Genomic DNA, 26,917 nt, shown 5'->3' with positions numbered 1-26,917 from the left:
CTGATTCTGTCATCAATTCATCAAGCAAATTGACATTATGTTGTAATAAATGTTATAACTGTCAACAATGAGAAACCACAGCCATGTATTTGTTCCTAATTTGACTATTCACTAAAAGCACAGAAAATGGCTGATGCTCGCTTTGTCTAGAAAAATGGCTGAGGCCGAACAGAAAATTGAAGCCAATGCTGTCCATGAAATACCAGAGATTGAATCACCCAACAAACACCAGAGAAAAAAGTCTGCTTTGACCTGTGCAACTTTAGCTTCAATGATTTCTATCTTACTGGGTTACTGTTAGAATTCACCGGTTAATTGTTTTGTTCTTCTTTTGATGTATACGAAATAAAACTGGATATTTTTGTATTTTAATTTAATTTCAATGTTGTTCAGATACTGGGGTGATAAGCGGAGCAATTGTTTTCATCAAAGATGATTTAAAGACAAAACGATACTCAAATTGAAGTTCTTGTTCCGCCTTGCATCGTGGGATACCATATATTGAACTTTACTGGAATTGTTTTGTCGCAATCTGGTTCTCCATACGCCCTCTTATCTGTAGTTCTGTCAGCCACCCGACTCATTTCTTCCTCCGTATTTGCTAACAAATCCCAATTATGTTATACTGTATCTGGGGCTGGGGTTGTTATCAATTAGAAACCAGAAGTTGCTTCCCCAGGAGAGTGAACTGATAGAGCACGACATCCTGCACAAAGTGAGAATGACCGGTGAAATTGGGAAGAAGTGGAGAAAGAACTGGTTCAGTAAACAATGAATGAACAGCATTTCTTTTGAAAGATAGTTTTGGCATTTTTAAAAGTTTTAAGTGGCACATGATAGCGTGCCGACCAGGTTTGGTTTGTGGAAAGATTTGGATGAAATGAAAAAAGATGGGAAGGGATACGATGAAATGAGATGAGATGGGATGGGAAACTATAAAAATTTAAGTTTCCATTCTTTAGTTTTATTGTGATGGGATGGCAATGGATAGCGTGCCGACCAGAATCAGACACAAAACATGGAAAAATAGTGTGCCAATTCGCCCAAGGTTTGAAAAACGAAGAAGGCAGCAAGGAAACACTCGTTCTAAAGAAATGCAGAGTACCCGCGAAATCATGGAAAGAAAAAAATGCTTTTATGGACAATGCATGAAATTAGTAAACCAAAATATTAAACCAGATTGAACTTGTCAAATGAAAGAATCGCTTTGGAGCAGAAACAGGTTCTACATAAGCTACTTCACAGTCTTGTTTGAAGAATAGTGATGAATTTTGGTTCTCTACTCGGCCAAAACTATCAGTTTTGCCCCCATTTGTTTTCTTTTCTTTATTATTTATTCTGATTTTAAGACTGAAAACGAGAAAAACACGACCATTCGGTTCTGGAGATGGAGCATTGGGTGATTTCGGTAATTTCAGAAAAAATTCAAGGAACTTCTTAGTCTGAGAAAAAACCAGAATGGAACAAATGAATACTAACTAACTAGATAACCTCGAAAAGTTGCTTGAATCTTAACAGCAGCCCACACTTCTCTCCTCCCACTTTTTCTGGTAGCAGTTGCCGCGGCAATGGCTATCGCGTGTTTGTTCTGATCAACACCGTCCACATACGAACACGAATCTCCTTCCCTGTACAACCTCACTGTTGTTTTTTTCTAGGGTTGCTGATTGTAGTCTTGTAAAGAGTAAGGGATGAAGCATCTCTTGTTGGACCATGGCTTCTCGTCCTTCGAAGCGTCTTCGTAAGAACTAGAGAGTGAAGACGATTCAACTGATTCTTCTCTCGACAAGAGCTTACCTCTTGTGGTCTTCGTCCATGGCACTGGAGCTCCTTTTACTTCAGATTGAATGATTAGAGCTTTTCTCGAGATTTCTCACCGGGGTCCACTGTTTTGGTACGACTTCGAATCCGTGATTTTGAGATCTTGAATCCCACTTTTTTCCTATCTCATCCCCTTCTTGCTCTCAAAACAAATATGACTCGTTCCCATTCCACAAACCAAACAGAGCCTAAAGTTCGTTCATAGTAATATCAGAAATTTTCCTAAAATTATATGAAACTTACAATCAAAAGTTGAATAATTATGGACCCCGTTTATTTTACGACGATCCTGGATCCAGTGCGTTTGGATTTTCGCGTCCAATTATATATTTTGACACATTACCAAATGCTGAGTTCGAGTAAGCATGCAACGTGCTGAAATGACAATTCTCTAAAAGTAAAAAAAAAAAACATAAAAAAGTAAACCTTTCAACCTTGAGTTCAAAACCGTTTGGCTTCCGTCTCAATCCTTTCCCAAATCTGCACTCTCTGTATAAATTATCACCAAGCATGTGTTAGCAAGGTTCAAAATTTTGGTCGATACGTATCGTTACAGCAAGTTTTTGGCACCGTACATGGTACCAAATTGAATGTGTCATATCTATTTTCGTATCGAGGTCGTAACGTACCCATATTGTGCTTGTATCATTGAGTATTGGTGTGTTTTGGCACTCTATCGGCCAGTATGCTATCAATAGGGTAGCATATTGACCAATACAATACAATTTTACTATGATGGAAACGCAAATAAAACTCCCTTTGAAAGAGGGCTTCCAAACCCATTTCAGAAGCCTTGGTTTTTTCCCAAACCCTTCAAAAAGCTTTTTAACCTTTTTAAAGACTCAAGTCTTGTAAAAATTTGTCAAAACATTTATAAATTTGCAAAATTCAATAAGTTTTTCAAGGTTGTGAAAAAATTAGTGAAAATAAATATGCTTTTTCAAGTTTCTTTTACATTTTCAGCCAATTTAAAAAGATAAGGGGAAAGAAAGTGGTTTTCCCCCTACCCCTTCGGTTGGGGGCTTCCCCCCCCCTCCCCCGTCCCTCTTTTCAATGTAGCCTAATTTATTTTTTTGAGTTAGGGGGGTCTTCCTCCACTTCAACAAGACCCCCATTTTAACAATTATTATGCATTTTTATTTTTCTTAATATAAAAGTTTTTTATTAAAGATAAAGAAAAAAAATGAAATCCCCCTTCCTCCTCTTAAAAGAAGCTTACGCCTCTTGCATTCTGATCTATGCTTCACACCTCTAGTTAGTGGAATGCCTCTATGTTTTAAAACATTTATATTTTTTTAATTTTTAGAATAAAATATGCACAATAATTATTTCGTCTATTATGTCCATAAATCCATTCAATTTTTTGTTACATATTTAATTTTCTTAATTTTAATTTAATTTTTAGAATAAAACATGCAAAATAATTATTTGAATAAAAATAAATAATTATTTAGTTTTTAGAAAAATAGAATAAAACATGCAAAATAATTACTTGATCCATTATGTCCATAATTAGATTGTATGTTTCTATTCCCAACTTCCCGTTTATTGATTATAATATTTTTTTCATAAAACCCACTAAAACGTGTTATTTTTATGCATAAATAGCTCATTTATGTCTTATATTTAATGATATTGATGTTTATTTATAATTTATTAGAGTATTTATAGCATTTCCATGTGTTTCCATGCGTATCTTAATCTTTTGTCTGTATCCATGTGTATCCAAGGCGTATTCCGATACGTTACTTAAAATTTCCTTTCCAATATGCATAACGTTTCCAATACTTTGAACCTTGTTTGTTAGGATGGATAAATGACCAAGTGGCCATGGTTTTATGAGGAAAATACAATAAAAAATCCTCCTTAGAAAATAGCATTTAAACAATGAAGTGCTAACAAAAAAGAACACTTAATGCTCTTCCCAAACAACGATAGATTCTGCAAGAATGAAACTAATATATTGGTTATTCTTGGTTAAGTTCATCATTCTTGTGCATGTGTCGACGAAGTTACACAAAGTTTTGAGGATAATTTAACTTTTTGTTTTCATGCTTTGTTTTCTCTTTTTCTTTTTCTATTTTATGTTAAAGATCAAACTAAAATGCATTAATCACATCAAGGGGATCGTCCATTACATAATCAGAGATATTAAACAAGGGGGGAAGCTATTAGACTCATTAAAAAGGAAAATGTCTACTTTCGTTCTACACGTCACCTCATGAGTAGTGTTTTTGAACCTTCTTGGAATAAAGGAAAGCTGAGAGTCTTTGAAATGGCTAGTTCCCATCAAACACTTTGTGGCAATAACAAAAAGAGGGATGTGGATAGTGTCTGCTACATATGGAAAATAGTTCTAATGGCAAGTTTGAAATCAGATTTCACCCAAATTCCTATTGTGGCCACTCACCATACTGACCAACTTCTTGTCATAGTCACAACTCAAGAACGACCCAAACCATGGCAAGAAGTCTTATGTATTACTGTAGCACGAATTGCAGTTGGCCTTAATTTGGTTTAGACTGGTGGAAGGTGGTGATAGTCATTTATTGAAAAGATAAATGCTTTTAGCTTCTTCTAGAGAACGAATCCGCTTTGTCTCATACAAGCTGTTTGTGTTAGTGTTTTTGCAAATCATTTATTCAAGCACCAAAGATGTTTTGCATTTTCTGTAGGCATCAGAAAATAATCTTTTGAATGAAATCATACCAGAATCTCCATACTCATAATTTCCCTTTTCAGGGTAGATGATCCTTCGTCAAAAATACCTAGACTTCAGCTATTGCTAGCCCAAAGAAAAAACTGAGCAAATTTTTAGGTTCTAACATCATTTATCAAGAACACTATTAGGTCTTCATCTTGACAATTATCCAGAAATTGGTGTTTTTGGAACAAGTGATGTTTGAAAATCATAGAAAATTGTTGTTTGGTATTATTTATGCCATATAAACTGATTTTTGAGAAATTCGCTTTCTCAAGGGCCTTAAACTTATTTTTATAATAAAATTATTATTCAATATCATTTTGAATGGCCTGTTACCCTAAAAAACATCCAAATGAATAAAAGATCAGAAAATCACGAGAAATGGTGATCATTAATAAAAGCTGGTTTCACTAATCCGGCATCATTAACTAACCAAACAAGAAAAATATCACTAATCCTTCGAATTCTAATGTAGATCCCCAATTTCTGAGAAATTATCATCCATGCCAAGCATCACATTAATCATGTAGTAGCAGATAAAAGCTAAAACATGAAGCCAAGGGATTTTCTTTGGTGACAGAAAAAGACATCTTACATATGGTTTGCCCATATGCGTTGGCATTTTCTGTGTTGAAAATTTATATTTTACATTTTATTTTTATTTTCAAAATATACATTTATTTTCAAGATTTGATTATTTTTTATTTAAAATATTATTATTAACTTATATTTTATTTATGATGTCACGAGTCGATCCATTGATCCAACAATTGAACCGCTGATCCAGAAAAGAAGGATAAAGCGCTTTCGTTTCCAGGTGGGTTTAACGGAGTTCTGTGAAATTTGGATGTTTGGCATATTTCTCCTTCAAAGCGCCTCACAATGGTTTCCACGGTCTATCTTGATCTTCCTCTTTTCCGAAGTTTTAACTGGATTTTTTTTCCAGTGAACAATTCATCCTCAACCTTCTCTGAGCCCTTTCCCCTCCTAAAACAACATAACGAAAAACCACTCAACTAAAGAGAACATTATGCCTAAACCATTAATGGTCTAAAAAGGCTCTAGTTCATTCAGCCTGGTTTGGGAGCACTAAATCTGTATGAATGATCCCTACCTTGAGGCTTGAGACTTTGAACGCTACCATTGCGTAATTGTTCACTGGCTTAACCTTATGGTCTCTTTTTGGCTGAGAGAGAGAATCGAAAATTTGGCCCTATGAATCTTCAATAAAATATAGTGGAAAAGATTAAAGCAAGAAGAAGCTTAATTAGCGTCGATCTCGAGAGAAATTCTACCCAATGCTACTACTCCAACTACCATCTAATATCAAAGAAGACAGAAAACCTCAAATACATTTAGCTGTATTAAGAGATTGTAAAATCAATAACAAAAAAGAAACTATTGATTTGACTTGATTATAGTAGGTGGATGGATCAGGTTTCTGGCTTGGATCTTCTCCGAAGAGAAGAATAATCAAAAGCTCAGTATAATCAGAGTCGATCATCTGGGGAAAGGATCATCACTTCCAACCACCATTAACAAGATAAAAAAAAAAAAAAATTAACCGTTTCTGCTATCAAAAGCTTCAAGACATTTGAATCTTTGGGTTTACAAAAATATAGAGATCAGTGTTGGCTCTCACACAACACCAATCCAGAGACAGAAGTGCAATGGCAATCAGCATTCCACAAACAAAACCCTAAAACTACAAAGGCAGAAATAGATCGAAAAAACCACCAAACCCGACGTGAAAATAATCCAAAGAACTGAAAATTAGCGGAAACCCTAAAAACTCTTAGCAGGCAAGAGGAATAGAAAATTCGCAAACATTAGAGAGGAATCAGCAGGGAAAAGATGGATAAAAAATAACCCTAGAGACTGAGAGGGGGAGAAGCATGCCGATCTGGGACTGAAGCCTGTTATTTATAGAGTTAGAATTAAAAACCCTAAAAGTAATCGCAAAATAAAAGGGTGATGTTTAGGTGCCACGTGTACGGATAGAATTAAGTTTTTCGGTTCATTCCAAGAGAAGCGTTTAGGGCATCAAAGACAGGAAGGTCAGCTGGGCTTAAGACATTGGTGATTGCATGAGCTGACAGAGTATTGCGGGTTATGGTCCTCATTGTTCATCAGGTCAAATCAGGACCTTACATCAACTCCATGATCGGTCAAATCTTCTAGCTCCCAACTATAGTCCATAGATCTCAACGACCCCAGCTTGTCATACACGTCAAGACCGTGACGCAACTTAATGTTTGGGTTCCACCGTTTCCTTCATTTTTCCTCTTTGGGAGAAAAGCGAAGATTTTTTTTTTTAGATGGAGAAAAGCGGAGATGGATCATGGAAACTTGCTAATTAAAGATTTCTTTAACCTGGTGGGCCAAGATCAAATGGCCCACAAGTACAGCCAACGGGTCCCACAAGTAACAACAAAGGCCCCCCTCAGCCCCTCTACAATAACCAGTCTGACGTGTAGGACACACGTGTACACAGCTGACGTGGAGTATCATAATTGGTCCTACAGCTATACTTTCCTACTTTCTTACGCTACTTTTCAGCTCAGCGGATAGAGAAAAATAACCGCTTTTAACTGTCAGGGTCTCCAGGAACACAAATGAAAGAAGAAAAGAAAAGAATAAAACTCATTACAGAATTCAAAGTATTTCACCGCCCCACAAATTCTTTCCCCAAATTTACAGACTTGAAAAGCATGAAAGCAGATCCAATTTGCTTCAGACAAAGGATCTCTTCACAGTGATGAGTTCCTTTCTAGCCTCAATCTTTCTCTCCAATCCTAAATAAGGAATGTGCCTTCTCCAATTCCCTCACCCTGCCACTCTGGCCCCATTGCCAACAAGAAAACTCTTAATTCTGATCACTTAACTTGTAGAAACTGAAAGCAAACTACTGTAATAACTTTAATCTAATTGAAAATTCCATGAAATCAAGCTAAACCCATCTCTATAAATTGCCCAAATTCTAGGCTTGTCCAACCATCACTGTCTCAGAACTCTTCCCAGAATCCAGACCTTTCTCACCCAGCTTCTGTCCTCCTCCTATCTGGTGCAATGGCTTCTGGGTCAGGGATCAGACGATCAGAATCCATTGCTGACAGCATGCCTGAGGCCTTGAGACAAAGCCGGTACTACATGAAGAGATGCTTCACAACGTATGTCAATATTTCCTGTTTCATTGTCCTCTGCCTTTTTATAATATTTAGTGGAAGATTTTGGTTCTAATTCTTTGTATCTGAAAACAGGTATGTCTCCAAGGGAAGGAGGTTGATTAAGCGCCAACAGTTACTGGATGAATTGGAGAACACAATAGAAGACAAGCTTGAAAGAGCCAAAGTCTCAGAGGGCTTGCTTGGTTACATCTTGTCTTCCACTCAGGTGTAAATTTGTCTCTGTTCTCTTTTCATTCTTTCATGGTTGAAGGTCACTTATATCCAAAGAATTTTCTAAAAATTACAGGAGGCAGCTGTTGTTCCACCTCATGTGACATTTGCAGTAAGGCCCAATCCTGGATTCTGGGAATTTATTAAGGTGAATGCTGATGATTTAGCAGTAGATGGAATTACTGCTGCAGAGTACTTGAAATTTAAAGAAACAGTATTTGATGAAAAATGGTAAGTCTCCTTAGTATATTAGTGTTTTGAAATTTATTCACCATCTTACCTCACCTGAGGTATCAGCAAGTCAGCTCGAAGAGGCTGATTGCTAGCTTTAAACATTGCAGCCCCTTATACACGTGAATTATTTTTCCAAAACTGACCTAGACAATTTACTGTATTAACTGCATTTTCATCCAAATGCCCAATATTTAAAGTGAACTAACCTTAAGCCCTTAAGTCACTAATTTCTTCCAAATCATATCTTCACCATCTCTTCTTAAAAGTATTGCCTACTCATTAACTTCAAAACCCAATTTCATTTACTGTCTTTAGGGGATAAATAATAACATCAATAAACATGCAGGGCAACTGATGAAAATGCATTGGAAGTGGATTTTGGCGCATTTGATTTCTCCATGCCACAGATGAGTTTATCTTCTTCAATTGGGAATGGAGTTAGCTTTGTCTCGAAGTTCATGACATCCAAGCTAAGAGGGCATGCTGAGAGTGCAGAGCCTTTGGTGGACTACTTAATTTCTCTTAATCATCAGGGAGAAGTATGGAAAGAAGATATTCTTACAAAGAACAAATAGATAATTCTCATAAAAAAGTATTGCAAAAATTAATCAATTACACCTTTTTTTATTCCAAATTTTGCAGAATCTTATGATCAATGAGACCCTCAACACAGTTGAAAAGCTTCAAACAGCATTGATCTTAGCCGATGAATTCCTCTCATCACATGCCGAACATGTGCCATATCAGAGGAGGTATACTATACTTATCACACTTATTCTATACTGGTGGGCATCAACTAGTAGACCTTAAAACTTGGTTTTTGTTTATGCTGGACTTTTTGAATTCCTTAGACTTGCTGACTGGGGCTTCGAGAAAGGATGGGGTGATAATGTAGAAACTATAAAAGATACAATGAGATCACTCTCGGAGGTCCTCCAAGCACCAGACCCACTGAACATGGAGAAATTTTTTAGTAGGCTTCCTGCAATTTTTAATGTCGCAATCTTCTCTCCCCATGGCTACTTTGGCCAAGCCGATGTCCTTGGCTTGCCAGATACTGGTGGACAGGTACAACATCAACCAATAATATAAACGAGCTTTCATTCCATTGTCAATGAATGAGGTTAAGGCCTCTGTTATTTTAAACAGGTGGTTTACATTTTGGATCAAGTAAGGGCCTTGGAGGAGGAATTGCTCCTTAGAATTAAGAAGCAAGGTCTAAATATCAAGCCTCAGATTCTTGTGGTAAGTTAGAATCACTAAAGAATGATATCAAGCAGAAGTACATTATGTAGACAATAGAATTTATACTTATTGCTTCCTATACAGGTTACAAGACTTATACCAGATGCTCGAGGAACAAAATGCAACCAGGAGTTGGAACCAATTCTTGACACAAAGCACTCCCACATCCTTCGTGTCCCTTTTAGAACAGAAAAAGGTGTCCTACGCCAGTGGGTTTCTCGTTTTGATATTTACCCCTACCTTGAGAGATTTGCTCAGGTGAGTATCCAATTGAATTACAAACAACAATCTTAGCTTAAACTTCTTTGTTTGTAGTTCAAATCTAATTCTTTAACCATCCTATATCTCTTGAATTCTTTAGGATGCCACTGCCAAGATCCTTGAGCACATGGAAGGGAAACCAGACCTCATCATTGGTAACTACACTGATGGAAACTTGGTGGCGTCACTAATAGCAAGCAAACTTGGGATAACTCAGGTGTGAGAGTTGATCAGCCCTAAGAAAATTGCTAGATTATTGTATTAACAATTACTGATTTGTTGATCTCAAAAATTAGGGAACTATTGCACATGCTCTAGAGAAGACAAAGTATGAAGATTCAGACATCAAGTGGAAAGAACTGGATGCGAAATATCACTTCTCATGTCAGTTTACTGCTGACATGATTTCCATGAATAGTACCGATTTCATCATCACAAGTACATATCAAGAAATTGCAGGAAGGTTAGATGCTAAACCACATTTCAGATTGCCTCATAGAGTGTCTAAAATTGGTAGATAATCTATCAGGGATACAGATAATATATAGATTAGAAGTTTGTGCTGTTATCGGCCACTGTTTTTTGCAAGTTACCTGTCAGAATCAACTTTGTCAGACTTCAGTGAAATCTAAATCAGTTCCTAGAGAAATGCTGTCCACAATAACTAATTTCAGATGATTTTTTCTTTACAGCAAAGACAGGCCAGGACAGTATGAAAGCCATGCTGCATTTACGCTACCAGGGCTTTGCCGAATTGTCTCGGGCATAAATGTCTTTGATCCCAAATTCAACATTGCTGCCCCTGGGGCTGATCAATCTGTGTACTTCCCCTTCACACAAAAACAAAAGCGGCTGACCACATTTTATCCTGCAATTGAAGAACTACTCTACAGTAAAGAAGATAATGATGAGCACATGTGAGTCTCTTGATTAGAATTCATTTACCTCTAACATATGTAAAATGGTAGGAAATACTGTGAAATCAAAATATGGCATGCCATGTCTAGTGTGATTTGGACATACTGCAGTAAAGTATGACATTCTGCATATGTTAATTAACCATGCATAATTTAATTGAAAATTTAAAATCTGAGCCATTTGTTCACTATACTAAAGAAAAAAAAATACAAATAAAAAATAAAAAAAATGATACTATATTAGGAAGTTCTAACTTCTAACATATGAACCATTCCTGGAATAGTGGATTTTTAGAGGACAGGACAAAGCCCATCATCTTCTCAATGGCAAGGCTCGATATCGTGAAGAACATTACAGGATTAACCGAGTGGTATGGGAAGAACAAGAGGCTGAGGAACTTGGTTAATTTGGTTGTTGTGGCTGGATTCTTTGACCCATCCAAATCAAAAGACAGAGAAGAAATTGCTGAAATAAAAAAGATGCATAGTCTCATTGACAAGTACCAACTCCAGGGTCAGATCAGATGGATAGCAGCTCAGACTGACCGATTCCGGAATGCAGAACTGTACCGCCATATTGCTGATACAAAGGGAGCTTTTATACAGCCTGCCTTGTATGAGGCATTTGGTCTTACAGTTATTGAGGCAATGAACTGTGGACTACTCACCTTTGCAACCAATCAAGGAGGCCCAGCAGAAATCATTGTTGATGGGGTTTCAGGGTTCCACATTGATCCTAACAATGGAGATGAATCAAGTAATAAGATTGCCGATTTCTTTGAGAAGTGCAAGAACAATGCTGAACACTGGACCAAGATATCCACAGCAGGTCTCCAACGCATATATGAATGGTAATTAAAAATGACACTTTCCAATTTAATATGATGCAGAACCAAAAACTCACTTAAAATACAGATTGATTGTTAACAAGCACTATTTATACCTTATTTTCTCCTTTGTTCTCTAATATTTCCTATTTTCTAATGGATTTTTTTGCAGCTACACATGGAAGATTTATGCAAACAAATTGTTGAACATGGGATCCATTTACAGCTTCTGGAGACAGCTGAACAAGGACCAGAAGCAAGCCAAACAAAGATACCTTCAAATGCTCTACAATCTCCAATTTAGAAACTTGGTGAGTTGGTTTACTTATATTGACTAAATAAACAAAGTAATTCTGATAACTGCTTGTTTTTTTTTCCATGTTGATATCATTGCAGGCAAAGAATGTACCAATAGCAAGTGATGAACCCCAACCACCAGCTTCAAAGCTAAAATCACAGACAACAAAAAGGCATGTTAACTTGTATAGAACCTCATAGTTAAATTTTTTCTCTCCACCTTTAAATTAGTCTGTGGTTGAATTCTAGAAAGCTTTCCTTCTTGTCTCATTTCTTTTATAAATTTCTGTACTAACTATTTACACGGTTGTTTATTCCTTTGTCCATGAAACCAGACGCACATCTTCTCGACTACAGAGGTAATTGCATTCCCGGTTAACTCAACCCTACATTTCTTCATTCTACTCTCCCTATGGTAATCGCTTATTTGAACAATTTAACCTATTTCTAGGATCTTCGGTTAAATCCTGAATCGCAGGAATGAAGGTATAGAGATAGATAATAAAGAGACAGAGATCAAGCAGGAGTCAGAAAGTTCAGGGACCAAGTATGAAGATTCAAAGATCAAAAACAAAGATACAGAAGACAAGCATCTTGAGTCACCAAGTTCAGAAGCTGGGGATGAAGAGGATGAAATCAGTAGGGTTGGGTCCTCAAGTTCAGAAGCGGAGTTTGAAGAGGATGAAAACAAGCAGGTTGGGTCCCCAAGTGGCAATCAAGTTTGTCTCAACTGGCGTTGGAAGTGCTTCCTTTTTCTCTGTGTTCTCATCTCTTACATTTTAATAAGGTTGTATCGTTTGTTTGCTTAATAACAACATAGTGATCTGATGAAGATCAAATCTATGTTTTAATGGGTGTCGTGGTCTGGATTTATAATAAAGAGTGTTGTATCATCCCAAATAAAAAGCAATTTGAATTTTATTTTCCATATGAATATCTCCAGTGTGAATTTTCTGTACTGATAAAGTATAAAATTGTGAATTGTCTGGAAGGAATAGTTTGGTTGAGATTGCACCAAAAAGATGGCCAAACCAAGCCTGTAAACAGGTTGTATTGAATCCAAAGGGGGATAATCTGAACCTACAGATCCAAATTTGAACTCATATCAAACAGATATGTAAAGCATAGATTTGAGTACATTTCATTTAATCTATCGGGTTCAACTAAAATATCATCAAATTGGACCAAGAAATATCTGAATCCAATCCAATTACTAAACAGATCAGATTCTCATATTAGATTCAGCCTGATCATGGCGAAACGAATATCTGAATCTGATTTAAATGAACAGAATTGAATTCGGATCCTAACCATTTGCAGAAGCCAAGCCATCAAATCATTGATCCAATCTTAAAGAGGAACTTGAAGAGAATGTAAATAATTGAAGATAAACCTGTCCAACCATAAGCTAGTTATTTATAGGATTATAAGTGCAATTTGAGCTGCCAGGCCACCAGGCCCCGTAATACTGATGCCTCGTTCTTTGCACATTGGGCCTAGCATCCAGGTTGGCTCAGTTTGTATGCAATGCGAATTTCATTTGCACTGGTGTAAATGCTTGGAAGTACAGATAGGATGGTGTGATCTCCTGTTAGAGAATAAAAAACTATTCAGAGACCTCACCTAACAGCTTAAGCTTTTAGGTTGAATGGTTCCTTGAGATGGTATAAGAGACTGTTTGACCTAGTGGTCCAGTGTTCGGTCCTTGTCACCCTCATTATAATTAATGAAATTTCAGCACATGGTATGGGTGGGCCTGTGCTTGTCCACACTTCAAATCCAATGGGCTTTCGCATGAGGGGGCATGTTAGAGAATAAAAACCTATTCAGGGACCTCACCTAACAGCTTAATCTTTTAGGTTGAATGGTTCTTTGAGATCTCAATGCACAGAGAGAATTGTAGGAACAAGATGGTGCATATTTTGTATGAGTTTTTGAGACAGAATTTGCACTGCTAATAAATGCAAATGAGACTTCAAAAAGTACAAATTTTATATGAGGTAAAAGTGCAAATCGTGATTACAACCAAATGGATGCAAAACTGAGACAGGTAAATAACTTATATCTGGTTCAGATTTACACTGCAAACAAATAGAGCCTCGTGATTATATAAACTAATGAGACAAAAATTATTGTAAAACTTAAAATTTGAATCTAAGAGTGATCACTCTATTTTTCAAAGCTGGTATACACTTGTCAGCTCAACCTACCAAGCTACGGTTAATTAAAAAAGCTCAATCCTTTGGACTATATATTTTCCAAAGCCGAGTTATTCATAAACTATTTAAAAGATTGTGAATTTTTGTCAACTATTCATTGTCCCACATTTTTAAATTCTTCTGGTTTCTTTTCTACTTTTTGAATAGCAACACAAGAGTTCTAAATGTTTTTTTGTGGTGCAAATTTTATTTAAGCAGGTGTAAATCTATGAGAGTACAAATAGAGGCCAGGTGTAAATTCTGGTTTATTTTTGCTTCAGTTGTGCTTTTATTTATTTGTGAAAAGTAAAATTGAAGGTAAAATGATGTGATGTGATCCTCGTCTTATATGAAAGAGAATGGAGATTGGAGATGGAATATTTATTGGGTGAGTAAGGTAAGAAGCAAGATGATGTGATCTCTACTTTGTATGAGAAAGAATTGATAGAGGAGGAAGAGAATGCAGGCATGCATCAGTTTCTGTGATGCAAAATTTACATTACTAGTGAATGCAAAGGAGACAAACATTAAGTTCAAAATTAGTATCAAGTAAGAGTTCAAACCATGGTTGTAAAGAAGCAGATGGAAAACTGAACTGAGGTGCAAAATTTATGTCTAGTTCAAACAAACAATGCCTAAAGTTGATGAATTTTTCCACTAAATGAACTTGCCCATTGCTGGTAAATCTATGTGGTGAAAAAAGTGGGAAGAGGAAGAGGTTTAAATTTGAAGTAATGTGGACTAGACATGAAGACTATAATGATGTAGTTGGCAAGGGGTGGAATCAACAAGCAGCTTGCAATGTTTGTTCTGCAGTAGAACATGTGTGTTACAAAATAAAAAGAATCCGATCAGTGCTGAGCAGTGTTTTAAAAGCGCAAGGCACAAAAAAGGCACAGGGGTCAATTTGCGCCTGAGGCGCAAGGCGAGGCACACGCCTTTTTGATGCAAGGCGCAAAAAAAAAGTCAAAATAATAAAAAAATTGCCAAAAAAATTAAAAAATATATATTAAACATAATCTTAATAAAAAATATAAACTAAAATTTTAAAATAATGTTTTAAAAAACCTATTATCTAAAATTAAAATACATAAACATAAGATGTAAAGCATATTCAAATGAGAATTTAAAAATAAAATCAAACATATAAAACATTTTCAAGCATGTAAAACCTCTAATTTCTTTTTTCACTCAATTGCAGTACTTCGCATAGCTAATGCAATGTAAAACATATTAAATTCCTAATTCTACAAGCCGGCTTTGTGCCACACCCCTCGAGGCAAGCCCAAACAAGTCCACATTAGGTCTTAAATTCTTAGTTTTCACACAAAAAATAATGATTTTATAGTTTTATTTCATTACCCCCAATGTTGTTCATTCATTCATCCTAATAAAATGTCTTCTTAAAAAGCAAATAAAACTATAAAATCATTATTTTTTGTGTGAAAACTAAGAATTTAAGACCTAACGTGGACTTGTTTGAGCTTGTCTCGAGGGGTGTGCACAGGGGTCCGGGGGCAAAGCCCTGGGCCCAGTTGTTATGTTAAAAAAAAGCAAAAAAGCACCAAATTTTCAAAAGGCACATGCTTGGGCTGAGGCGCAAGGCGCATCAAGCGCACCAGGCGTGCACCTTTTGAAAGGACCTAGGCAAGTTGCATACCCTGAAATGTGCCTCACCTGTGCACCTAGGCACGCCTCAGGCACACCTTTTAAATCACTGGTGCTGAGTAGGTGGAACAAGACAATGTTTGGCAATGTTTCACACAATTACACAATTTAAGAAGGAAGTGGTTGAGTTACAATAAATGCATCCAAGTGAGGAGGCTCTACAGAAAGAGAAAGAGCTCACAGTGCAAATGGATCAATTGTTGGAACAAGAGGAATTAATTTGGAAATAGAAATCAAGGGAAGTGTGGTTGAGAGAAGGAGATCATAATATAAAGTTTTTCCATCTTTCTACAATAGTGAATAGAAGAAAATTGACTATTGAGCACTTAAAAAATGAAGATGGGGGTGGACAGAGGATGTAAAGGAAATCCAAGAGTTGCTTGTGAAGTATTTTTCAGAAATGTTCTCTTCTTCACAACCTGTTATGTCTCCTACAATTAGAGAACTACTACAACCAATTATTTCTGTTGAAGATAATGAGGCATTGACTAGAGTCCCTTCACTAGAGGAGATACGTAACACTACATACCAAATTAGAGAGCTAAAAGCATCCAGGCTTCATGGTATGTCTACAACTTTTTCCATAAATCTTGGTCTATAGGTCATGATGTTTATAAAACTTTTTCAAAGATTTTGGCTTGCTAATAGAAAATGGTAATTGATAAAATAATTTCCCCATGGCAAGCTGCCTTTATAACTAACTGTCAAATCATAAATAATGTAATTGCAAGCCAATAAGTGATACATTACATGAAGAGGAAAAAAGGTAAAAACAGCATGTTTTCGTTAAAGGCTGACATGGCTAAGGCTTATGATAAAATGGAGTGGGGCTTTTTAATGGAGATGGAGTCTCAGTGGTTTGATGAGCGGAGGTGGCTAGTGCAAATGTGTATTTCCAGAATGTAGTTTGTAGTGCTTGTTAATGAAGAAGAACCTATTTGATTCACTCCTAGTCATGGACTGTTGCAAAGTGATCCTTTGTCACATTTCTTATTCATCTTGGGTATGAACCCCCTATCCTTGATGATACAAAAAAGGGTGGATCATGGGGAGTTACATGGAATTCGGGTGAGGAGGGGTTTCCCTGTAGTGTCACATCTGCTATTTGCAAATGATTTGCCTTTTTTTTGGTGTTCAATAGGTTAATTTAAATTTCTATCTCCCTGAATTATGTCTACCTCATGAATTTAGTACCATTAGCCTATTGTAATCATCAAAGGAGCAGCAGATGTAATGGTTTACAAGCAGAAAAAAAAAAAAAAAAACAATGGACAAAGCAGAACTGGATTGTCATTCAGGCTTAGCTATCTCTCTGTTAATTTTGCATTGAAAGTGTACCCGTGAAAACTACAACTCTTTGGGAGATTCTCAGAGGCTAGCAGGGTGGAGGAGAAATTACATCTCTTTGGAAGGAAGAATCACTCTAATAAAGAGAACCCAGGTTCAAAATATCGATACGCCCGATACGCCGGTAGGGGCGTATCGGGTGTTTCGATACTCATTTTTTACGTTTTTTTTTTATTTTTTATTTTTCAAAACTGATTCAGGGGGAGCCAGTCTAGGACCCCTCCATCCCCTGAACCAGTCAGACCCCCAATACACCCACTGTAGGGGCGTATCGGAAGGGTCCCAGAACGATACGTATCGGCCAATACAGGCCGATACATAACGATACTTTGAACCTTTAAGTGAACTTTAACAAACCTACCAATTTACTTCGTCTCTACCTTCAAGATCCCCACTAGTGTGGCCAATAAACTGGAGGAATTAATGAGGAATTTCTTAAGGGAACCAAGGAACACCAATTTACTTCGTCTCTACCTTCAAGATCCCCACTAGTGTGGCCAATAAACTGGAGGAATTAATGAGGAATTTCTTAAGGGAACCAAGGGATACAAAGAAAGATCACTTGGTGAAGTGAGAGGTGGTCTCTAGAAGTAGAGATAGTGGAGAGCTGGGTATAGGAAACATAAAGCTAAGGAATACAGCTTTGTTGGGGAAGTGGCTATGGAGACTACCTCTGGAACAGGACAACTTGTGGCACAAAGTAATAGTGAGTATACATGGATTGCCAGAAAACGGGTGGGGTGCTAGTCTTTGACCCTAGGGCATTCCAGTTATCTCCTTGGAAAGCTATCCATGGCATATTGCCCGTGTTTCTCCTGTATATCAGACTTGATACTTGTTCAGGGAATAAAGTTCGTTTCTAGAAAGATGTCTGGTTTGGGGATGTCTCCCTCATAGATGCCCGTCCATCTACTCTCTTTCACTGAATAAAGAAAAAAGCATTTCCTCGGCCTATCTAAATGATAACTCTTGAAATTTGGGGTTGAGGGAGTCTGAAATGGGAATGGTTGACAATCTCATTGCCCTTCTTAATACTATGTTCCTAGATAAGTCTTGCTTGGATAGCAGAATTTGGTCAACCTTTCCTTCTGGGTTTTTTACTAGTGCTTCTTTCTACACTGCTCTTCTTCAATCCTCTAACATGGCAGGATCCTTTCCAATGAAGGAGGTTTGGTGTAACCTTCTACCCCAAACTACTGCCTTTCACCCCGAGTGTGTAGCCTTTGCTTGACCTGTGGTGAGACAATTACACACTTACTTATATCCTGTCCTTTTGTGTCCTTTGTTTGGAATCGGTTTCTTCACTTTTTGGTTGCCCCTTCCTTTGGATGTAGTAAGACTCTTTGATCCAAACTTTTTTAGACCTCCAAAGAAGAAAGTAAGAGAAATGTGGAGAGCAACAACAGCAGCTGTATTGTGGTCAATCTAGGAAGAAAGAAGCAATAGGATCTTCCGTGGTTCTGAAAGATCTAAGGAGCAAATCATTGATTGCATAGCTACCAAGATCATACATTGGCTTAAAACTTCTCCTTTATTTAAAGACTATTCAGCCGATGACTTGTTTAGAGGATGGAACACTGTGGCAAACTCTTCTTCATTGAGGTGAAGCTGAACTTCAATGGAAGCTCTTTAGGCAACTCGGGTCCGTCTGGATGGGAGGAGCTTTTAGAGACAGGGAGGGCAGATTGTTTGCACTGTATTCTGGCTAAACAATGGGGCCTACACCAGAATGAGGTAGAAGAGGACTCCAAATTATTAATTGGGTGGATGCATTCACATAATTTGGGGGCTTGAGTACATCGACAACTCATGAGGGAAATAAATTGCTTAGCAAGGGAGGTTGGGGCTCTGTTCAGGTGGACAAGGAGGTCAGCAAATGGACTAGCCGACACCCTGGCAAAGCAAAGAACTTTTAGGGAGAACTTGTCTTGGGCTGTTCTGTAATTTGAAAGCATTCTTCTAGGGGTCAACACCCTTATCTAGGTGGTGACAGTGTATTATTTTAAATATTTTCTAATGAAAATTACCGTTTCTAATAAAAAAAAAAAAAAACAGAAAGTGTATCCATAAAGAAGGTTAAAGGTTAGTAGTCAGCCCCAGTATTTTCAATTTGTTGTTGACCCATCCATCCAGTGACATGGTCACAATCCCGGTTCAGGTCATCCTCTAACATGTTATGCTATAAAAAACCATTGACTGAGCCAACAACTTATAGACCTGGTCAGTTGAACTGTTAACCAATCTGACCTGTTTAATGGGCTACCATTTTTTCCTACTTTCCTTTAAAAGATTTTACAATGATAGCATCATATGTTGATCCAATTTGGATGGTTGAACCACTGACCATTGACTTGGAGGGAAAAGCAGTTCAGCGTCCAGGCCAAGCTTAAAACACTGGTTGGCCCTGTGACCAGTTATCCAGTAGGCACAGGAAGGATCAAAATAAATCTTTTCAGGGTTTGCAATTAGATGACTCAACTATAGAAGGCTCAAGGCTCAGGAAGAGATCTATGGTGATAAGCACAGAATCTGAAGATGATATTTATAAGCATTATAGAGCTAAGGAGAAATGGTTGTGTTTCTATTGATAGTGTGAATTGAGGGGAAGAAATTTGTCACCCAAGAAAGTACCGAACTAGGTCACTATCAGCCGAGTCCACTGAAGAATCTGAGGATGAAAATTGGAAGCAAGAGAAGTGAGGTTGGCACATCATCGGCTCAATATGGTGATGGAAATGGAATAACCATGGATGAAGTCCATTTAGTAAACAAAATGATAGATTTAAATTTGATTGGTACAGAAATCCTTATAGGTAGGAATGCAGAGAATGTTGATATAATCAATATTGGATGTTTATATCCAAGGACTTTGAAGGCTTATCACTTAACCACTGATAGCTGGGAAGACATTTTTTTTCATTTCTTGTTTCAATACACAGGGTGATACATGCATATTTTTGTACATGGTTTTAGGCCAAGTTTGGAAATGCTTAAAAATATATGCTTATTCGGATAAGCACTTATTTTGGGTCGGGACTACAACAATAAGCACTTATTTGTGTTTGGAAATAAGCCCTGAGAAGCTCAAATTTTGGGCTTGTTTTTAAGTGCTTATTTTCTTTCTGGCCTATCTTGGCCTGCCATGTCATTTAAAAATACCTATACTACCCCTGTATAAAATAAGTGTTTTTTCACCAAACATACGTGCTCATTAACAATGTAGAGATTTCTGTAAAATAGTAATACACCATACACTATTTATAAAAAAAAAAACATTAGATTTTTGTAGAATAGAGATACATGTAATCTGGGGACAAGTGTCTCAAAAATACCATCAAAAAGATCAAGCAATACTTGAGGGAAAAAAAATACCAACTGCACGATACATACCATACCTTTAATTAGTATGAGCTCATTTGTTAAGGGAAGTTAACAAAAAAAGCATCCAATTAAAGTTAGACACAGGCATTGTTCCATAAGTTTAAAAACGTTTAGGAGCAAGAGCCCACATAACCTGGCAGGGTAGTAAAATTGCCTGCTTCTAGTTCGTTGTTTCTAAAATATACCCAGCGGAGTGCACAACATCAAATTAAAAAGTAAAAGGTAAATGCTGATAAGAACATAAAATAAACAAAATCGGATAAAATTTTCTTCAAATCAAAATTGCAGAATTTCTTCCTTTGTAATGAACCAAATACAGATACCAATCAAAAAAGTTCAAAGAAATACAGATGGAAATAAAATCAGAACAGTACCTCAAAAACAAGCTAAGAGAGATCACATTTATCTCCTTCCAGTTATCATCAACAAAGGAGATATAATACCCTGTATCTCCTGTAATGACTGCTGTGTTCTTATCTCCTCCTCTACCGAGCTCTTGAGGTTTCTAATGTGGCCCTTCAAGACATCCTCAGCCATAATATCATCAGCTCTCAACTGAAGAACCTTCTTGCACAATGCCAGCAAGAAGCCCGAGTATCTTGGCATTGTTGAGTACCGTTGTAGAAACCGAAGGAGCAACTCAAGCTCCTCTCTATCCAAATTTGATACACATCCTAGCAGCTTCTTCCTAGCCACCAATTCCTCCATAACCGCCACCACACTCTGCGGACTATTCCCATTTAACGCAGAAACTAGAGCTTCCTTGTGCCTAAACTTCTTCAAGAGTTTATCGTGCTCTGCCAATTTCACCTTTGCCGGTCTCTTAATCAAGTAATCTGGGGACAAGTGTCTCAAAAATACCATCAAAAAGATCAAGCAATACTTGAGGGAAAAAAAATACCAACTGCACGATACATACCATACCTTTAATTAGTATGAGCTCATTTGTTAAGGGAAGTTAACAAAAAAAGCATCCAATTAAAGTTAGACACAGGCATTGTTCCATAAGTTTAAAAACGTTTAGGAGCAAGAGCCCACATAACCTGGCAGGGTAGTAAAATTGCCTGCTTCTAGTTCGTTGTTTCTAAAATATACCCAGCGGAGTGCACAACATCAAATTAAAAAGTAAAAGGTAAATGCTGATAAGAACATAAAATAAACAAAATCGGATAAAATTTTCTTCAAATCAAAATTGCAGAATTTCTTCCTTTGTAATGAACCAAATACAGATACCAATCAAAAAAGTTCAAAGAAATACAGATGGAAATAAAATCAGAACAGTACCTCAAAAACAAGCTAAGAGAGATCACATTTATCTCCTTCCAGTTATCATCAACAAAGGAGATATAATACCCTGTATCTCCTGTAATGACTGCTGTGTTCTTATCTCCTCCTCTACCGAGCTCTTGAGGTTTCTAATGTGGCCCTTCAAGACATCCTCAGCCATAATATCATCAGCTCTCAACTGAAGAACCTTCTTGCACAATGCCAGCAAGAAGCCCGAGTATCTTGGCATTGTTGAGTACCGTTGTAGAAACCGAAGGAGCAACTCAAGCTCCTCTCTATCCAAATTTGATACACATCCTAGCAGCTTCTTCCTAGCCACCAATTCCTCCATAACCGCCACCACACTCTGCGGACTATTCCCATTTAACGCAGAAACTAGAGCTTCCTTGTGCCTAAACTTCTTCAAGAGTTTATCGTGCTCTGCCAATTTCACCTTTGCCGGTCTCTTAATCAAGTAATCCCCTTTCGAGGGCTTTTCGTTCTGTCCTCTTTGAAAGTACCGAAAATATGTAGGCTTTAAGACCCGACTCTCAGGCTCCTCCAATGAACCGAAACCCAAAAATTTATCCATTCCTGGAATATCATTATCACCAGAACTTGGGTATTTCTTCCTCTTCCCAACAAAAAGGGCACCATTGGAGGTACCAATAACTCTGCTAGAACAATCAGGGGAGAACCCCATCGACAGAAGTGGTGAGGGGTACCTCATTGAATGGACGAGCTTCAATGCCGAAAAATCAAAAACCTTCATATACCCATCCAATGACACACTCAAAAGCCTGAATTGTTGAGACTGCTCACCGCCATTCTTTCTGACTTTACCGACACAAAGCGAAGTCACCGTCTTATTGTGACTCTCCATGGTATAAACAAGCTTCCCACCTCCAATGGCATCCCATATCTTAACAGAATTCCCACCAGCAGTCGCAATTAAGCCACCAGATGGAAGAAAGATAACGTCTTCCACCGGTTTTCCATGATTAAGCTGCAAAACCGAGCTTAGAGAAGAAACGCGGACATCCCAAAGTCTAACTGTATGATCATACGACCCAGTCGCGAACATGTCCGAACTAGCAGGCGAAGCAAACCCACATCGGACGTAGTCCTTATGGCCTTGAAAGTTAATTAGTTCGGTCTCTGAAGCGACATCCCAGTACTTGACGAGAGCATCGTCGCCACCTGAGAACAGGTGGAGTTTATCCAGTCCTGGGTACCGAACGAGTCGAACCGAGCGAGAGTGGCCGCGCAGCTGACGCAGGGGAATCCGTTTCTTGAGATCCAAGACTTGGACGAGTCCAGACTCGCCTCCCGCGGCCAGGAGCTTTCCGTCGGAACGATAAGTAGCAGAGTAAGCGACATCAGTGAAATCGGAGATTTTCGCTTTGGGTTCGAAGGTTTGGGAATCGTAGATGGTTACGGAGGCAGAATAGGTAGCGGCGAAATCGTGTGGGGGTTCCGGGGAGAAATCGATGGAGGTGATAGCCGAGATGAGGCCGGAAATTTGCTGAGTCTTGAATGATCTCCAATATTTGGATTCAGGAGATGACGAGGGATTTTTTGGAGTAGATTTCAGCCGTGGTTTTACAGGGAAAGTCTTCCGCAGCTCACCGTCCGCCATTGGAGTTTGATGGCTTCTTTCGCCAACGCCGGCTGGTAGGGGTTTAGGGTTTAGAAAACAAACCCCATGACTAAGTAGTTGTTAGCGATGGTTACGACTTACAAGTTACGACCCACCTTTAGCACGACGCTTGTTAGCGATGGCTTTTTAAGGCTATGTTTGGTTTGAAGGAAAGGATAGGGAAAGGAAGGAAAAGACAAGAAAACCTATAGAAAATTTGTAAAACTTTTTCACCTTTTCGTTCTTTTCCCCACCTTTTCCTTCACGTAAGAGTTGAGGACCTGAAGGATTTGTATAACGCACCGGTATATATAATTGTTATATTTTAATTTTTTAAATAATTCATAATTATTTATATTCTATATACTATTTTCAATACAAAAATAAAAATAATTAATTTCGTTAGAATGGTTCATCAAATTGATGAAACTAACCAACCTGACCTAACTTGACTTAAATTGGTCAATTTTTTAATATTTTTCAGTCATTTTTGGTTTAGTGATTTTGACCATTTGTAAACTGACCAAATTCAAGTCAAGTTGACCATAGATATATATAAATATATATATATCTTATATTTTAAATATAACTTTTAATATAAAAAGTGAGAAAATTCTCATATTTCTTAGTCTAAAATAATTTATACTATAAATTTCAATTATTTATTTATTTTTTAATATTGTTGTAATTTTTAAATTTAAATCTCTTGAGTCAATTGACCAAATTGAAATAACCCAAATTGGCCAATTTTTACTAATGGTCGGTCGATTTCAAGTAGACATATAGATCGATAAGCCCAATCTAGGCATTTCCTCTTTATAAATAGAAAATGACAAGGCCTGAACCGAAGCCTATCCCAACCATTAGGCCTAGATCTTGATCCCAAGTCCTAAGCTTGACCTACACAAATATTTTATATTATATTAATTATATACTATTAATAATATATTATATACTTTAAAATATTCTATATATTATAATATATAATACCTTTCACTACTAATTTTATTATTATACATTAGTTGGCCAAACAGCCTTTAACCGAACCAAAATGACCCATGAACACTCCTAATTTTAGCTAAATTAATAGTTTAGCCTCAAATAAATAGCAATAGTTTAATCTCCAATAATTATTAAGAATTTATATAAAAAATACACTATTATTGAAAATAAATTTATAATGAAAATATAACAAATAAATAATAAATATAAAATGAATACAATAATTATGAAAATACATTAAACACTAAAAATATATTAAATTAGTCAATAAATAGTGTAATATACAATAATAGTTTAATCTCTAAAAAATATTAATCAATAAATTATAACAAAAATATAATAAATCTAATAAGTATAATAAATTAAATTTAAAATAATATTTTAATCTCCAATGATTATTGAAATTTTTCTATTAAATAACAAAATAAAAATAGATTTATACATAATTGTAAAAAATATATTTATCACAAATACAATAAATAATTACTCAATTTTAATTAGTATATAAAATATATAATAAATATAGATAAATATTGTAAATTTATTATTATTAAATACTAGCTTTTGAAAGTTATTACATAATTTCCTTATTTAATCTATTTTTAATTAATATTCAGAATACGATTTAGTTATTAATTTTTATATTTAACATATTTAAAAATTAGTTATTTAAAATAGTATTTATTTTTTCAAATAATGACATTATTTATATTTTTTAAATATTAATTATTTATTGAATATAATAATCTTTAAAATTATAAATTATACTATTATCATATAATTTTGTTATTCTAACTATTTAATATTTAGTTATGTTAAATATATCGCTATTTAAAATATTTAGTTATTTAAATATTTAAATAATATGTAAAATAATTAAATTTTATTTATTTTAAAGTTATTATGTAATATTCAATATTATGTTGTATAATTATTTAGATATTTTTTATATTTTTTATTTAAGGTATTTAGTTATTGAAATATTTGAATAATATTTTTTAGTTTTAATTTTTTATTATGTTAATAATGTTTAAATAATTTTGTCATTTAAATTTTTAAAATATTATTTAGTTATTAAATTGAATAATCCATAAAAATATTATTTTTTTGTTTATAACAAATATTTTTAAGCTATTACATAATTTCATTATAATATTTAAATAATTCTTACATTTTTTAGTTCAAACTTTATTTAGATAGATATAGATCAAAAGTGGGAGAGGGTAAATATGACTTAGAGATAATTTATGAGAGAAAATCTCTACGTAATTAGAAATAATTTTAGAGATAAATAGGAATTAGAAATAATATAGAGGAAGGTGGGGGATAGTGCTGCCACTTGGCTTAATGTGTGGGTTGGGAAAGGAAAAATAGAGTCCTCGAAAGGGGTATAGGAGAAAGGGGTATTCAAAACTACCAATTAGAAACTCTACTTCACTAAAAAACCTTACTAAAATCTCCCTCTCTCTCTCTCTCTCTCTCCCACATGTTCCTATAACCTAAATCAATGTTTTAAAAACTCACTCAGAGGCCAAACCATTTATGCCTCTGGGTCGTGGGTCACCAGTTCAATTGGCTAGGTCGAACGGTTCAGGCTATGCCACATCATCATATATATGTATTAAGTATATATACTTATATGCATATGTATATGTGTATATATCTATACTACTTTAAAAAGCACGAATGGCATCAATAATATTTTTGGAATTTTCTAAGGACAAAATTTATCCTTCTATATTTAAATTTATTGATAAAAAATAAGGCAAATAGGGTAATCGATTCTTGATATTAAATGAGTTGAAAAGAGGTAATTTAAAGATTTTCAATGCATTCAATTTTCTCTCATTAATTCCAACATTTAAGTTATTAACTTGCATTCATGTTCATTGAATCATATATTTAAGTCATTTTTGTTTCTCCTCATTATTAAGTTCAATTAATTAAATCTGTAAATAAATAAATAATTCCAATAATATAAAGCTTATACTTTTAAAATCTACCTAGCAAAAATAGTGTTTTCATCTAGGTGTTGGTAAGAAATTAAATCATTTTGGGTCAAATGGATTATTCCATGTCGCCACAATTAAATAATAAAATTAAAAAATAGATAAAATGAAAAAATAGAAATTAAAAAAATTGAGAACATCTTTAACATACATATTAAACAATAATAAGTATGATAAATAAGAAATATTTTTATTAATGGTGGTAATGAAATGTAAAATTTAGAACCAATTGGAAATAAAAATATTTTCCTATTCTCTCTCATTAAATCCTATTGATGGAGGATGATTTGACCCGACCTACTGAGACGATGACATGTGGATCTGACTCAGAATGAGCAACAACTCAGCATCATGGCCTAACCACAGCTAAGTATCGAGCCTGTAGAGCAGCTCGCTACATCATAGCTCATTACAACGCGAGCTCCAGATTCGTCGAGCTACCGATAAGGGAATACTCCAAGATTATTTCAGCTCGCGAGCCAAGGGAACCAGCTCACTCCAGCACCTGGGCAGAAGAACTGCCTCAAAGACCAACCTTGATGAGGGTCACCTCGAAGTACCCCTAAGAACTTGCTACAAAGTAGCTCGCGGCAAAGATAGCTCGCTACGAGGTAACTTGCAACTGAGTGATGCGACGCTCTCAAGAAGCTTCCATCTGACAAGACCGTACCGGACAAACTGCGCTACGTCTCTTGACTGGCTT

The 26,917-nt window shown here is 36.0% G+C and overlaps 2 protein-coding genes, 2 long non-coding RNA genes and 1 other non-coding gene across 6 annotated transcripts; 1 reads left to right on the top strand and 4 right to left on the bottom strand.

The window, feature by feature from the left end:
* Nucleotides 1-314: 314 nt before the first annotated feature.
* LOC148855521 (uncharacterized) lies at nucleotides 315-1,876 on the bottom strand. The gene is made up of 2 exons (XR_016094831.1): nucleotides 1,492-1,876; nucleotides 315-706 (listed from the first exon to the last, which is right to left on the bottom strand). It is a non-coding gene; the product is annotated as an uncharacterized LOC148855521 (long non-coding RNA).
* A 4,077-nt stretch (nucleotides 1,877-5,953) lies between these two features.
* Nucleotides 5,954-6,054, bottom strand: LOC148855520 (small nucleolar RNA Z103). Its single transcript, XR_016095155.1, has one exon. It is a non-coding gene; the product is annotated as a small nucleolar RNA Z103 (small nucleolar RNA).
* Nucleotides 6,055-7,523: 1,469 nt separating this feature from the next.
* On the top strand, nucleotides 7,524-12,632 carry LOC148855519 (sucrose synthase 7-like). 2 transcript variants are annotated; one of them, XM_088984532.1, is made up of 16 exons: nucleotides 7,524-7,695; nucleotides 7,786-7,918; nucleotides 8,000-8,154; nucleotides 8,504-8,696; nucleotides 8,800-8,909; nucleotides 9,009-9,225; nucleotides 9,307-9,402; nucleotides 9,487-9,660; nucleotides 9,764-9,880; nucleotides 9,960-10,126; nucleotides 10,356-10,580; nucleotides 10,865-11,431; nucleotides 11,580-11,718; nucleotides 11,804-11,877; nucleotides 12,040-12,063; nucleotides 12,183-12,632. In XM_088984532.1, exons 1-16 carry the CDS (start codon nucleotides 7,595-7,597, stop codon nucleotides 12,511-12,513), a joined length of 2,823 nt encoding a protein of 940 aa, XP_088840658.1. In that variant the 5' UTR covers nucleotides 7,524-7,594; the 3' UTR covers nucleotides 12,514-12,632. The 2 variants fall into 2 exon arrangements, with proteins under 2 accessions (XP_088840658.1, XP_088840659.1); XM_088984533.1 differs by having other exon boundaries at nucleotides 12,156-12,632.
* LOC148855518 (uncharacterized) lies at nucleotides 10,711-21,129 on the bottom strand. Its single transcript, XR_016112923.1, has 2 exons — nucleotides 20,673-21,129; nucleotides 10,711-11,316 (listed from the first exon to the last, which is right to left on the bottom strand). It is a non-coding gene; the product is annotated as an uncharacterized LOC148855518 (long non-coding RNA).
* A 344-nt stretch (nucleotides 21,130-21,473) lies between these two features.
* On the bottom strand, nucleotides 21,474-23,326 carry SWA1 (transducin family protein / WD-40 repeat family protein). The gene has a single exon (XM_088984535.1). The coding sequence runs from the start codon at nucleotides 23,201-23,203 to the stop codon at nucleotides 21,611-21,613; it is 1,593 nt and encodes a 530-aa protein (XP_088840661.1). The 5' UTR covers nucleotides 23,204-23,326; the 3' UTR covers nucleotides 21,474-21,610.
* Between the last annotated feature and the right edge of the window lie 3,591 nt (nucleotides 23,327-26,917).

The sequence above is a fragment of the Nelumbo lutea genome, chromosome 4, assembly GCF_056320005.1.
Source record: "Nelumbo lutea isolate HS-2025 chromosome 4, American lotus-T2T, whole genome shotgun sequence".
Classification (NCBI taxonomy): domain Eukaryota; kingdom Viridiplantae; phylum Streptophyta; class Magnoliopsida; order Proteales; family Nelumbonaceae; genus Nelumbo; species Nelumbo lutea.
The sequence above is the reverse complement of the archived record's forward strand: the minus strand, read 5'-3'. Positions and strand labels throughout refer to the sequence as shown.